At 41.9% G+C, this 14,621-nt stretch overlaps 1 protein-coding gene across 4 annotated transcripts in view; it reads right to left on the bottom strand.

Annotated features, from left to right (window-relative positions):
* The window catches only part of pdcd6ip (programmed cell death 6 interacting protein), a 106,964-nt gene that overhangs the window by 77,042 nt on the left and 15,301 nt on the right, over window positions 1-14,621 (bottom strand). For all 4 annotated transcript variants that reach the window (XM_067981158.1, XM_067981163.1, XM_067981170.1 and 1 more), the window contains exons 3-4: window positions 2,840-2,909; window positions 360-487 (exon numbers count right to left, since the gene is read on the bottom strand). In XM_067981158.1, coding sequence (XP_067837259.1) covers window positions 360-487; window positions 2,840-2,909 — 198 coding nt within the window. The remainder of the gene's footprint in view (window positions 1-359; window positions 488-2,839; window positions 2,910-14,621) is intronic.

Raw genomic sequence — 14,621 nt, 5'->3', positions numbered from 1 at the left:
CTTGATGGGGAGAAAACTGCAGGAGCATGGGACTAATCGGAAAACTCTATTAAAGGGCCAGCACAGGCAAGACGGGCCAAATGGCCTACTTTTATGCTGTAAGATTCAATGATTCTAAGTTGGAGTGGAGATGGGGACTACACCAAGAAGATCAACCAAGATGGGTGAGAGTAAAAGGGTGGAGGTGAGTAAGCAGTTCAGATTGAAATCACCAAAGATGAGGGGTTGCTCAGTGCAGAGCCTGAGGGGGAAAAGGAGGAAGGATATCTCAGGGAGAAATGCAGGATGGGGCTTGGTGGCAGTAAAGAATGAGGCTACAATCAAAAAAAATTTAAAAATTTGACAAACAGGTTGCTTACCTGGTAATACTTAGCTGCTGCTTTCAACCCTTCATCATTCTCCAGATTCTGCTCTGCTGCAATTTGGCTGGCTAGAGCTCCAATATTGAACAGTACACAGCTCTTCTCATATCCCAAACTCGCAAGGGCTGTAATCAAACGCAAGAAATTATAAAAACACAGAAGCTAAAAACCTCTAAACTACAACCACTCAGTTTTGGGTATTGTGGAGCTGCTAAGAAATTTTACAAGAAGCTGGCTTGTGTAACAACAGTCAAATCTTTTTTGTACTTAACTGAAGAGGTGCATTTGAGAAACACTGTATTAAGATTCAGTAACAGGGATGTGACCAAGTGTCACAAGGATTTCAGTAAAGCATAACAGTAGGAATGAGGAATATACATAAACATATCAGAGGTCAGTTTAACTTTAATCACCAGGTGAAAAATGGTCGATAGCGAATCGGCTGCCTGTTTTACACCCTGCCCGGTTTTCATTTCCACTGACTTCAACATCTTTCTAAATATAGACCAGCAAGTAAGGGATTAATTCAATAGTTGCTAATCATTGCCGTGGAAACGCAAGAGCAATTAGCCTTATGCGGACATATACCCATGACATTTCATTGCCTTGGGACACACGAGCATGATTGGTTGCCGTCAAATTCAGTGAATAAGTAATTTCTCCACACTGTATCCTAGCTACACGACAGCCAACTGCATTCGCCAATCATTCAGTGAACACATGAACAAAGTTTCCTGCACTGTGTGCTATCTCCATTGCCGGTCACAAAGACGTGCTGGACACCAAGTACAGGATATCTGACACAAAGTTGCTTCTGTCCTCTCCTGATGAGAAGCTTTGCTCCTTCATAAGCACTCAAAAATAAATGTGGGTTGTTTTCAATGTAACAAAAAATTAAGATTGATCATTTTGGATTAGTTTAATCACTATTTCATTCCAGAGGCCAATCTCATAGGCTGTGGACAGGTTAATAGTGCCTTGACATTTACGTAATTACATTTTTGAATGTTTAGTTTGTTTTCAAAATTTTGAATGTTATTATGGAGGAGTTTAAAATTGTGCACAATTGGTGCTGTTAAGTGACTCACTATGTTGTAGTTTGTGTACAGTACCTTGGTGTTTTCTTTGACTACAAGCAGAGTTTCAAACCAAAGATTCAGTCCGTCATCGATCATCGATTTCCACCTCTTTAGCATCCCATATTAAGTCCCACCCATCCATCATCCTCACTGACTCCCCGCCCCCCCGAGTACATTGATTTGAAAATCCAGTCTTGCCTCTTCTCTTCCACCATCACCTCTGCAACCTCCTCTAGCCCTACAGTGCAGATCACATCTTCCAACTTTGGCTTGCAGTGCATCCACCCCCCTCCCGAACCACCCCTCCCACCCACCCCTTGCTGCGGCAGAGCCATCAGCCATCATGCCCCTGCACTCTGGAATTCTCTTCCTAAATCTCCTCTTGGACCACATTACTAGGTTTCTTGACCATACTCGGTAGTATGTTCATCTCTCCCCTCTCTATCCTCTAAAACCATGAAAAGCCTGAGGATGTTTTGGTATACAAGTTGCTGCACTTGGAAATTAAGTGAACAAAATTGTTGAGTTGCCTAAGTCAAAGTTCACACTTATTCTGTTCAGCAGATGCAAAGCCTGGACTATATATCCATGCACCATTATTTGAAATGCGTTGTGGAATACAGTAATCTAGCAGCACACCTGTCCATTAAAGAAATCAATCCTTCAAACACAAATTTGTGACACGCTCGGAGGACAGAATGTGTTTTTCTGGCTCTTGACATTCAAAAGGTTGGCCACCGCTATTATAGCTTATTGGTATCAAATACATTATAGAAACCTAGTGACAACACTAAAATCTTGCTAGTTATAAAAAAAATGAATTGAAGCTACAACAAAGACTGGATTCACAGTGGAACATGAGTAGCAACTTGAGATGGCTGATGGATTTCACAGAGTTTAATATGAAATTGTGCCATTTGAAATTAATTTCCTTGGAAAATAGAATCAGACAACTATAGAAAATGTAGTAAGCTTGTATGAGCCATTTAATGCTCAGTCTCCAAAATATTCAAAATGTACTGCCTAACTGTCATACAAGAATCTCTTGCACACATTTTAATTATAGAGACGCATCAGGTGGAGGTCAAGTGCTTCTCCACAGAAGCAAGATGGAAAAAAAACTAAAAAGGGACAGAGAGGGGATAGTTTCTGTGGTTATTAGAGCTTTGAAGCTCAAGTCTACCGCCAGACAAGAGCAGGAGGAGATGGGAAGGTACACAGGAAAAGACGCCGGGCGGGCGGGCGGGCAGCAAGCGAGCGAAGGAAGGAAGAGGTAGGGAAGAGAGAAGGAAAGGGACAGAACAGGAAGAGAGAGAAAGAAAAAGTTAAGTGGGGGGAAAAAAAAGATATAATTTTTTTTTCTCCCTGGGCAATACCATGATAAAAACAAGTACTTACCAAGCTTAACAGATCCTCCAAACAGAGATCCTTTATCAAATGCATCTTTCCAGGTGAAAGTTAAACAAAGCTATAAAAAGGAAAAAAAAACAGTAAGTCTCAATTTGTCAGGTTTTTTGAACTAGCAACTCTAAAAATTGAAAACTTCCATTGTCTGCACTACCACTTAGTAGACATTTTTATATGTGACTGCATTAACAGTAAAGTTGCCCCATTACTTGACATGTTTCACACTGGATACACTCACTAATATTTAACTGCATGAATTAGCATCTGACCACGCTCTTGTCAAATGATGGGTGGGGGTAACGAGGAAATAAACCAAAAAATATAAAGTTGCATCAATATATTCAAACTTTTTCTCCTGATAAAGCCCTGTGTTGGGTATGGAGATGAAATGATTTTAGTAAAACGCCCATCATTGGCACTTATCTTGAATTATCTGACATCAAACTTAAATAAAACTTACCAATTTATTCAGAATTGGGTTATCTAGAGGAGGCATAATGTAGAATATTTGAACTGCCTGTGACCCAATAGTCAACAAGTGAAAACCATTAACTCTAGATTAGAGGTATTCACTACGTGATCAACCAAAACTCTGCGGCCTGTATCCTAACCCGCAACAAGTCCCGCTCACCCATCGCAGTGTGCTGTTTTTCTACATTGGCTCCCAGTCCACCAATGCCTCAAATTCAAAATTCTCATCCTTACATTCAAACCTCTCCAAGGCCTCACCCCTCCCTATCTATGTAACCGCCTACAGCCCTACAACCCTCCAACTGACCTCTTATGCATCCCCCACTCCCTTCACCCCACCATTGGCAGTCGTACCTTCAACCATCTAGGCCCTAATCTCGAGTTCCCTCCCTAAACCTCTCCACCTTTCTCGCTTCCTTTAAGGTTTGCCTTAAAACCTCTCTCTTTGAGCAAGCTTTTAGTCACCCCAGCTAATATCTCCTTCTTCGGCTCAGTGACAATTTTTGTCTGATTACGCACCTGGGAAGCACCTTGCGACATTTTCCGATGTTAAAGGTGCTATATAAATGCAAGTTATTGTTGTATGCTTCAAAAGCTGACTGCAACCTGTATAAGCCTATTATAGCCCATGATAAGAAGGGGCCCGGTGTCACCGTTGCTACAGTCTCCACTCTTGTAGAAGACTCCCACTTTCTATTTGCAGAGTGGACAACATAAGAATTTTGTGATAGACCAGTATTTATTAGCAGGCTGCCTTCCTAACTATATCAGGGGTTGCCCACAGCCATGGGTTCTGTGGATATTTAAAGCCAGTTCTTTTTGTAATCTTGAAGATCACAAGATAGGTGCAGATGAGGTGGGCCACACAGTGCATCCAGCTCATGCTTCCACAAAAAAAAGTGTCTTCAGTCATAGCATCAAACTATATCAGGAGCTCGATAGCATGGGAGGAACCGGACAAAGCCACGGACGTGGAGATCCTGCCAATCTTAATGCCAGGACATCGGGGCAGTGATCGGAGAGCCACGGGAGAGAAGCCAGGATATCAGGGCCTGAGGGAGACCGAAGGCTTCCTTGTGAGGCCTGTGGGGAGCACTCCTGCTCCTCATAGCTCACAAGGAACACAAAGGAAATGATTTTGTGCTGGGGTCAGGGGAAGAGTTCAAACAACCAACATTTTGGCAGAATTCTACAGTTGTCATGCAAGATTTTTTTTTAATTTGTACCAGAACACATAAACCCACAAGCTCAGGACAAAAGCACCTCCTGCCTCTGATCGGCTGCTGGGAATTCCACAACGCAGGCCTCGCCTTAGACTTACTGATAACTTTAAGTCGCGGCGCCAATGGGGTCATCGGGCCACGACTTAAGTGTTAATTAGGCCCCCAATTGCCTTTGCAGCAGCCTAGTCGATGGCCCGATATGCGTTTGTAAAATTTTAATCCGGGCAGGCATGGGATCAGGTTGCTCGATCCCAATATTTTAACACCCCCCCCCCCCCCCCTTCTCCTGCCTGTCGGTGGGTGGGGGGGGGGCGGGGGGAGTTAAAACAGAGGCCTATATCTCTGCGAGGTCCGATCTTGCTCACCTCTCGAAGATCTCACCTATCTTCATAATTCAGTACCAACACCAGGGATCAGCCTCCTATACCTTCTCTGCATCACCTCTAGTGCTTGAATGGCTCAGTGAACAGAAATGAATGCAACACTCAAGATGTGGCCTGATAAGTTGTTGCCTTGCCAACCTCATGATTAGACATTGCAGATAACATTTCTTGCGATTTCATTACATTCAGAGGAGAAATTAGACCATTTGCACCCAAAATCCAGACTCCTTCAGTAAAACAAATTCTACGTCAACAAAACCCACAACAGAAGCAGGTTTTGTACCAGAGGTCAGAGGAAGAGTTTTAACAGCCAACATTTATGCAATATTCTACAATGGTCATGCAAGGTGTTTTTTTTTTTAATTTATACGTTTTATTTTAATTTAAGTACCGGAACAAATGACGGCACTAGCTAAGGGCAAAAGCACTTCATGGGACAGCAGAACATACTCAGCCGTTTGGTTTGGTGCCTCTTGGTTGATGGAGCTCCCCAAGAACATAAAGAAGGTAGTTTAATTAACTGCACTCAAACATTTCCTCCTATTCGGAGAGCAACAGTTAACACTGCTGCTGATGGGAAAAGCACTGCTTTTAGAAACACAAGCTGTTTCCATGGTTGTACGATGAGCCTATCCTTCAGGTGTGTATGTATAGGATAAACAAATGGAGAATGCTTCCATTTAGAAAGAATGATATCATATCACTTTCAAAATAAAAACACAAACTCAAGGGAAACTAGTTACTTGCACAGAAAGAACAGTAAAGCATGACAATGGACCTTTTATTTTAATTACATGAGCAGCTACAGCCAGTGAGTTATGCAGCTCCTCTCAAGGCACAATGAACCACTTACCTACAACCTTTCTGAACAAATTGTTAGCTGCTTTTCACCAAGTTGAATTTACTAGTGGACACCATTCGTCAAATCCATTTTAACAGATTTCTTCCCACTGACGTCAAGACTTATTTCAATGTACCCCAAGTAGGTTGTGTGTCAGCTTGGCTCAGTTAGGCCTCCTGCCTGAATTAGAAGGACACGCATTCAAGCCCCACTCCCGAACCTGAGCACACAATTTTGGCCGACACTTCACTGCAGTAACGAGAGAGTGCTCAGAGGTGTTGTCTTTCTGGTGAGATATTAAACCGAAGTCCCATTTGCCTGTTGGGTGAATGTAAAAAATCCCACAACATAAATCAAAGAAGAGCAGGGAGTCCTCCTGGTGTCGTGGCCTAAATTCCTTCTTCTTCCAGTACACTGTCTTACATTCATTTGCTCTTTGTGGGACTTGTTGATCTGTAAATTGTCTGTTGTATTTGCCCACAAAACGGCAACTGCTCTTCAAAAATAATCAACTGGTTGTGAAGTGCTTTGGGATATCATGCAGATATGATTTAATTGTGAGTTTTATTTCTTTCTTCAGCCGTAAACACAGCAGGAGTTTGACCACAATATGACAAGATTTTAAAGTCAATATTGGAAAATGTAGCTTACTCTATCAAAACTGATATATACATGGACATTTGAAAAATGGCACACACTTGTAGGACCTTATCTGCTCTATTCTTTCAATTCTTTTGCATGTCTTAAGAAAAAAATATCAAATATTCTATCCTCTTAGAACACACCCACCGACTTAAAACATTACCAAAAAACATAGGGGGTGAATTTCTTCGGGGGTTCTCCCACTCAGCAGATGTGATGCAGAAATCCCAGGAAAACAACATAAATGGTTTTTATGTCATTATTTCAGGGTTTCTGCAGAACTTCCAAAGTTACGATGGCTAAGTGGGAGAACCCCAGAGGAAATTCTCGGCAATAGGTCAGACACTGGAATCCTATCATATGCAGCTTTGGACAGAATAGTAAAGGTCGTCTGACACAATGGAGATAACTAGGTCAGCAGCAGGTATAATTAAGAGTGACACATACACGCAAATATTTGATGAGGAAATGTTCACCTTACCCAAAAAAACAGTAACTGATTTGCACATCAACTTATTTAATTGGCAAAATATTGAAAATGATGTGCTTGCTACCAAGATAACCATATTTCCACAGATCTGATATTATTAATAAAAGGCAACATCAGGCTTCTAACTATTTATAAGTGGTTGGTTGGAAGGCAAGCAGTTAAGTAGTTATATATACCACACGTCAGTCCTCAGTGTAAATATTGAACCTCCTATCAAGCCTTTGCTTATACTAACCTTGTATCAGCTGCTAAGACACACTCAAAAGTAGCATCTATCAATGTCTAATTTTCCCAATCTTTAGAGAAGCAATTGCTCTCTGCTTAAGAACATGAGAAATAGAAGAAGTAGGCCATACGGTCCCTCGAGCCTGCTCCGCCATTCAATAAGATCATAGAAATATAGAAAATACGAGCAAGAGTACGCCATTCGGCCCTTCGGGCCTCCTCCACCATTCAAAATGATAATGGCTGATCCTCTAACTCAGTCCCCTGTTCCTGCTTTTTCCCCATATCCCTTGATCCCTTTAGCATTAAGTAATATATCTAATGACTTGGCCTCCACTGCCTTCTGTAGTAGAGAATTCCACAGGTTCATCACCCTCTCAGCGAAGAAATTTCTCCTCATCTCTGTTCTAAATGGCATACCCTGTATCCCGAGACTGTGACCCCTGGTTCTGGACTCCCCAGCCATCGGGAACATCCTCCCTGCATCTAGTCTGTCTAGTCCTGTTAGAATTTTATATGTTTCGATGAGATCACCTCTCAGTCTTCTAAACTCTAGTGAATATAGGCCTAGTCGACCCAATCTCTCCTCATACGTCAGTCCTGCCATCCCATCAATCAGTCTGGTAAACCTTCGTTGCGCTCCCTCCATTGCAAGGACATCCTTCCTCAGATAAGGAGACCAAAACTGCACACAATACTCCAGATGTGGTCTCACCAAGGCCCTGTATAACTGCAGTAAGACATCCCTGCTCCTGTACTCAAATCCTCTTGCAATGAAGGCCAACATACCATTTGCCTTCCTAACTGCTTGCTGCACCTGAATGCTCGCTTTCAGCGCCTTTCTGTTTTTACAACCAAAGTGGATAACCTCACATTTATCCACTTTATACTGCATCTGCCATGTTCTTGCCCACTCACCCAACTTGTCTAAATCACATTGGAGCCTCTTTGCATCCTCCTCACAGCTCACATTCCACCCCAGCTTTGTGTCGTCTGCAAACTGGGAAATGTTACATTTAGTTCCCTCATCCAAATCATTGATATATATTGTGAATAGCTGGGGCCCAAGCACTGATCCCTGATGTACCCCACTAGTCATTGCCTGCCTCCCAGAAAATGACCCGTTTATTCCTACTCTCTGTTTCCTGTCTGTCAACCAATTCTCAATCCATGCCAGTATAATCCCCCCAATCCTAAGTGCTTTAATTTTGCACACGAACCTCTTGTGTGGGACCTGATCAAAAGCCTTCTGAAAATCCAAATACACCACATCCACTGGTTCTCCCCTATCTATTCTACTAGTTACATCCTCAAAAAACTCCAGCAGATTTGTTAAGCATGATTTCCCTTTCATAAATCCATGCTGACTTTGTCCAATCCCGTTAATGCCTTCCAAGTGTTCTGTTATAAAAGATGTGATAATAGACTCTAGCATTTTCCCCACTACTGATGTTAGGCTAACTGGTCTGTAATTCCCTGTTTTTTCTCTCCCTCCTTTTTTAAATAGTGGGGTTACATTTGCCACCCTCAAATCTGTAGGAACTGTTCCAGAGTCAATAGAATTTTGGAAGATGATCACCAATGCATCCACTTTTCCAGGGCCACTTCCTTTAGTACTCTAGGATGTAGATTATCAGGCCCGAGGGATTTGTCAGCCTTGAGCGCCATTAATTTCCCTAGCACTATTTTTTTTTACGAATACTGGTTTCCTCCAGTTCCTCCCTCTCATTAGACCCTTGGTTCCCAAACATTTCTGGCAGGTTATTTGTGTCCTCTTTTATGAAGGCAGAACCAAACTTGGATGCATTTTACTCTGTCCCCTCAACTAAGTCATTGATATATATTGTAAACAGCTGAGGCCCAAGCACTGATCCTTGCAGCACCCCACCAGTTACAACCTGCCAACCTGAAAATGATATGTATTCCTACTCTGTTTTCTGTCTGTTAACCAATCCTCAATCCACACTAATATATTACCCCAAGCCCATGAGCCTTAATCTTGTGCAACACCTTATCGAATGCCTTTTGAAAATCCAAATATGCTACATCCACTTATCTACCCTGCTACTTGCATCCTAAAAAAACTGATAGATTTGTCAAACACGATTTTCCTTTCATAAAACCATGTTGACTGCCTAATCATATAATGATTTTCTAAGTGTCCTGTTACTAAGTCCTTAGTAATAGATTCTAGCAATTCCCTACTCCGGATGTCAGGCTAACTAGCCTATAGTTCCCTGTTTTCTCTCTCCCTCCTTTCTTAAATAGCAGGGTTACATTTGATACTGTATAATCCACGGGGACTGCTCGAGAATCTAGGGAATTCTGGAAGAGCAAAACCAATGCATACCCCATCTCAACAGCCACCTCTTTTAAAATCCTAGGATGAAGGCCATCAGGTCCTGGGGATTTGTCAGCTCTAAGTCCCATTAATTTCTCCAGTACTTTTTCTTTACTGATCTCAATTACTTGAAGTTCCTCACTCTCATTAGACTCTTGGTTCCCCACTGTTTCTGGTATTTTTTTGTGTGTCTTCTAGTGTGAAGACAGATAATAAATATTTGCTTAAAGGCGTTGCCATTTCCTTATTCCCCATTATATTGCTCCTGTCTCTGCCTCTCAGAGACCCATGTTTAATTTTGCTAAGCTCTTCCTTTTTACATACTTGTAAAAGCTCTTACAATCTGTTCTTATATTTCTTGCTAGTTTAGTCTCATTCAATTTTCTCCCTCTATCAATTTCTTGGTCATCCTTTGCCGATTTCTAAAATTCTCCCAATCTTCAGACTTTCTACTCTTTTTGGTAAGATTGTAAACCTCTTCTTTTAATCGAATATTATCCTTAACCTCTTTAGTTAGCCACTGTTGCATCACTTTTCCCGTGGAGTTTTTATTCCTCAAGTGAATGTATATTCGTTAAGAATTATGGATTATTTCTTGAAATGTTCACCATTGCTTATCTACCATCATACCTTTTAATCTATTATCCCAATCTACCTTAGCCAACTCACCCCTCAAACCTATGTAATTGGCTTCGTTTAAATTTAAGATCCTAGCGTGACAATCCTGCAAAAGAATGAAGTGGAACAGAGAAGAGGCACCAGCTTGTGGTGTCTTAAACATGTGGAAAGTCTTTGCTTTGTTCAAAAGAAAATATTTCTGTAGCACATTAATTCAATTTGACTGCTTTCCTCACACCTGGAGCAGTGGGACAATCAATGCAATCTTGCATCATCAGGTCTGTTCACAAAATGATTTCAGAAGCAAGTGCAGCCCCTTCCATTAAATCAGGAGACTCTAAGCTTTTAGGGCTTAGAATCATAGAAGTTTACAACATGGAAACAGGCCCTTCGGCCCAACATGTCCATGTCGATTTTGAAATGGTGGTGGGTTGGCAGCAGGGTGTGGGGGGGGGGGGGGGTGGGGTGCGGGTGTGAAGGCGCATGTGGCAAACCTTGAATTAAAAAAAAAACTTACATTTTCAATGCGATCGCGATGTAATTGATGGTGATTGAAGTGTTTCCGGGTTTCACCCCTGGCAGCCAACCTGATTGACAGGCTGACTGCCAACGGGAGCAGCAGCGCGGGGGGCAGGAGGAAGAGGGAGACATCAGTTGGGGGGGGGGGGGGGGGGGAAGGAAGGAAGAGTGAGACATTGGGCACTGAGGGGGACATCAGAGCAGGGGGACATTGGGCGCGGAGGGGGACCATCAGAGCAGGGTGGAAAGGTAGCTTTATTTTGTTTTGTTTTTTTTAAAAAACATTGTGCAATGGTTTTTATTTAATTTATTTTTGCCTGATCCAGCCCTTCACGCAACCAGGCATGAATCAGGAGCCATGGGAAAGCCACCCAGGTAAGTTTAAAATCATTTTAACTATCTACTGTATCGGAAATAAAGTACCTTAAGTACCTCACTGAGGTACATTTGGTTCTTTAACTAAGCCGGTGGTACTTCAGCATTTGGGAAGCGCACGTGCACACAGGCGCGTCTGTGGGAAACCCGGAAATCAGCAGGTTAGGGCCGGCTTCCTCACCCACTTGGGATTTTCCCGATTTTCGGAGTCCCCTGCCCCTGCAGGTGTGTACTATGGATCATCGGTGGGCTTCAATTTAAATCAATTTCCCCATTAATTTGCATATCTTGAATTGTGGATACTTAGTGCGGATCCATCATTAGTTTGCAAATCCTAAATCAGACACTGAAGATAGCTCTTTTGAAACCTGAGGCCCATAAAATTCAAACAAGACAAGCCAGCAAATAACACATTCAAATAGAATAGAGTTGCTAAGGCTCAGGGGGCCACAGTTCAGTCAAGCCTGTATTAATTCGATAAAACATGGCAGCTAAGTTAGTTCAGTGGAACAAGGTTTGAGATTTATGTGGGCAATAGCTATTAATTACACAAAATTATCTCATATCTGCAACAGACTTTTTCATATAGCTGAGTTAACAACCCAACTACTTTTCTGGGATCCATTGAACCCCACCTGGAACCACAGCTCCTCGCATGGCTTTTGTATTTCAAAACATTTTGTTCTACTAAAGCAAAAGGAACACTGCAAAGACCTCCATTAAAATATACAGGTATAATAGTATTTTTTTTAAACTGCAAAATAATATGAAAAACATAACAATGTAGGAGGCTGTTAAACAAGATTTCTATACTGAAAGTAAACTATCATGTTCAACAAATTTCTGTGCAACAACTACATAAGGAGTAGAGTGGTCAGAACAATAAGTGAATTAGAACCAAATTCACATACAAGAGCAAAATCCAGTATGAACTAGAACTAGACAAAGTGACTTTTGTCAGAACAGTAGAGGAGGTGATGAAATGTCTTTTTTTTCCCCCCCTCTGTACTCTTGGCAGGCCATGCACTACCTCCAGCCAAACTAATTATTTTGTCAATTCTCTCCTTGCCGGATATGACATTCGGTGGTAATTGAAAAGGTCCTGAACTTTTGGTTTTGCTTCAAGCTGGTGCATGCAACAAGGGTAATACAGTAATCATGGCGGACTTTAATCTACACATAGATTGGGCAAACCAAATTCGCACTAATACTGTGGAGGATGAATTCCTGGAATGTATACAAGATGGTTTTCTAGATCAGTATGATGACGAACCAACTAAGGAACAGGCTATTTTAGATCTAGTGTGTGCAATGAGAAAGGGTTAATTAATAATCTTGTTGTAAAGGAGGCCTTAGGGAAGAGTGACCATAATATGATGAATTCTTCATTAAGTTTGAAAGTGATGTAGTTCAATCCGAAATTAGAGTCTTAAATCTAAACAAAGGAAACTACGAAGGTATGAGGCGCAAGTTGGCTGTGGTTGATTGGGGAACTACATTAAGAGGTATGATGGTAGACAGGCAATGGCTAGCATTTAAAGAATTAATACATAATTTGCAACAAATATATATTCCTTTAAGGCACAAAAATCCAACTGGAAAAGTGGTCCAACCGTGGCTAACAAGAGAAATTAAAGTTAGTATGAAATCAAAGGAAGAGGCACCTAAACTTGCCAGAAAAAGCAGTAACCCTGAGGATTGGAAGCATTTTAGAATTCAGCAAAGGAGGACCAAGAAATTGATAAAGAAAGGGAAAATAGAATGAGAGTAAACTAGCAAGAAACTATAAAAATGGACTGTAAAAGCTTCTATAGGTATGTAAAAAGGAAAAGACTGGCGAAGGTAAATGTGGGCCCCTTACAGACAGAGACGGGAGAATTTAGAATGGGGAATAAGGAAATGGCAGAGAAATTAAACAAATACTTTGTGTCTGTCTTCACTGTATGAGGAACTGAAAGAAATTAGTATTAGTAAAAAAAAGTACTAGAGAAATTAATGGGACTGAAAAATCAATAAATCACAAGGACCTGATAACCTACATCCCAGGGTTTTGAAAGAGGTGGCTATGGAGATAGTGGATGCATTGGTTGTCATCTTCCAGAATTCTACAGATTCTGGAATGGTTCCTGCAGATTGAAGGGTAGCAAATGTAACCCCACTATCTAAGAAAGGACAGGAGAGGGCAAACAGGGAACTACAAATCTGTTAGCCTGACATCAGAAGCAGGGGAAATGCTTCTGATGTCAGGCTAACAGATTTGTAGTTGTGATAACAGGACACTTAGAAAATAATAATAGGATTTGGCAGTCAACATGGATTTATGAAAGGGAAATCATGTTTGACAAACCTATTGGAGTTCTTTCAGGATGTAACTAGTAGAATAGATAAGGGGGAAAACCAGTGGATGTGGTGTATTTGGATTTTCAGAAGGCTTTCGATAAGGTCCCACACAGGAAGATGGTGAACAAAGTGAGAGTGGGGTACCGCAGGGATCGGTGCTTGGGCCCCAGCTATTCACAATCTAGATCAACGATTTGGATGAGGGGACCAAATGTAATATTTCCAAGTTTGCTGATAACACAAAACTAGGTGGAAATATGAGCTGTGAGGAGGATGCAAAGAGGCTTCAAGGAGATATAGACAGGCTAAGTGAGTGGGCAAGAGCATGGCAGATGGAATATAATGTGGAAAAATGTGAAGTTAACCACTTCAGTAGGAAAAACAGAAACGCAGAATATTTTTTAAATGGTGAGAGATTGGGAAATGTTGATGTTCAAAGGAACCTGGGTGTCCTTGTACACCAGTCACTGAAAGCAAACATGCAGGTGCAGCAAGCAGTTAGGAAGGCAAATGGTATGTTGGCCTTCATTGCAAGAGAATTTGAGTACAGGAGCAAGGATGTCTTACTGCAGTTATACAGGGCCGTGGTGAGACCACACCTGAAGTATTGTGTGCAGTTTTGGTCTCCTCACCTATGAAAGGATATACTTGCCATCGAGGGAGTGCAGCGAAGGTTCACCAGACTGATTCCTGGGATGGCAGGAGTGTCATATGAGGAGAGATTGGGTCGACTAGGCCTGTATTCACGAGTTTAGAAGAATGAAAGGGGATCTCATTGAAACGTGTAAAATTCTGACAGGGCTAGACAGACTGGATGCAAGGAGGATGTTTCCCCTGGCTGGGGGGTCCAGAACAAGGGGTCACAGCCTCAGGATACGGGGTAGCACATTTAGGACCGAGATGAGGAGAAGTTTCTTCACTCAGAGGGTGGTGAACCTGTGGAATTCTCTACCACAGAAGGCTGTGGAGGCCAAGTCACTGAATATATTTAAGAAGGAGCTAGATAGATTTCTAGACACAAAAGGCATCAAGGGGTATGGGGAGAGAGCAGGAATATGGTACTGAGTTAGAGGTTCAGCCACGATCTTGTTGAATGGCAGAGCAGAGTCGAAGGGCCGAATGGCCTACTCCTGCTCCTATTTTCTATGTTAAAGGAATGGAAGGATATGTTGATAGGGTGAGATAACCTACAGTGGGAGGAGGCTCGTGTGAAGAAGCATAACCACCACCATAGACCCGGTGGGCTGAATGGCCTGTTTCTGTGCTGTAAAATTCTATGTATGTGAAAAAAACCTAACTGAACAG

The sequence above is a fragment of the Heptranchias perlo genome, chromosome 3 (genome assembly GCF_035084215.1).
Source record: "Heptranchias perlo isolate sHepPer1 chromosome 3, sHepPer1.hap1, whole genome shotgun sequence".
Lineage (NCBI taxonomy): Eukaryota > Metazoa > Chordata > Chondrichthyes > Hexanchiformes > Hexanchidae > Heptranchias > Heptranchias perlo.
This window is presented reverse-complemented; position numbering and strand designations above follow the sequence as displayed.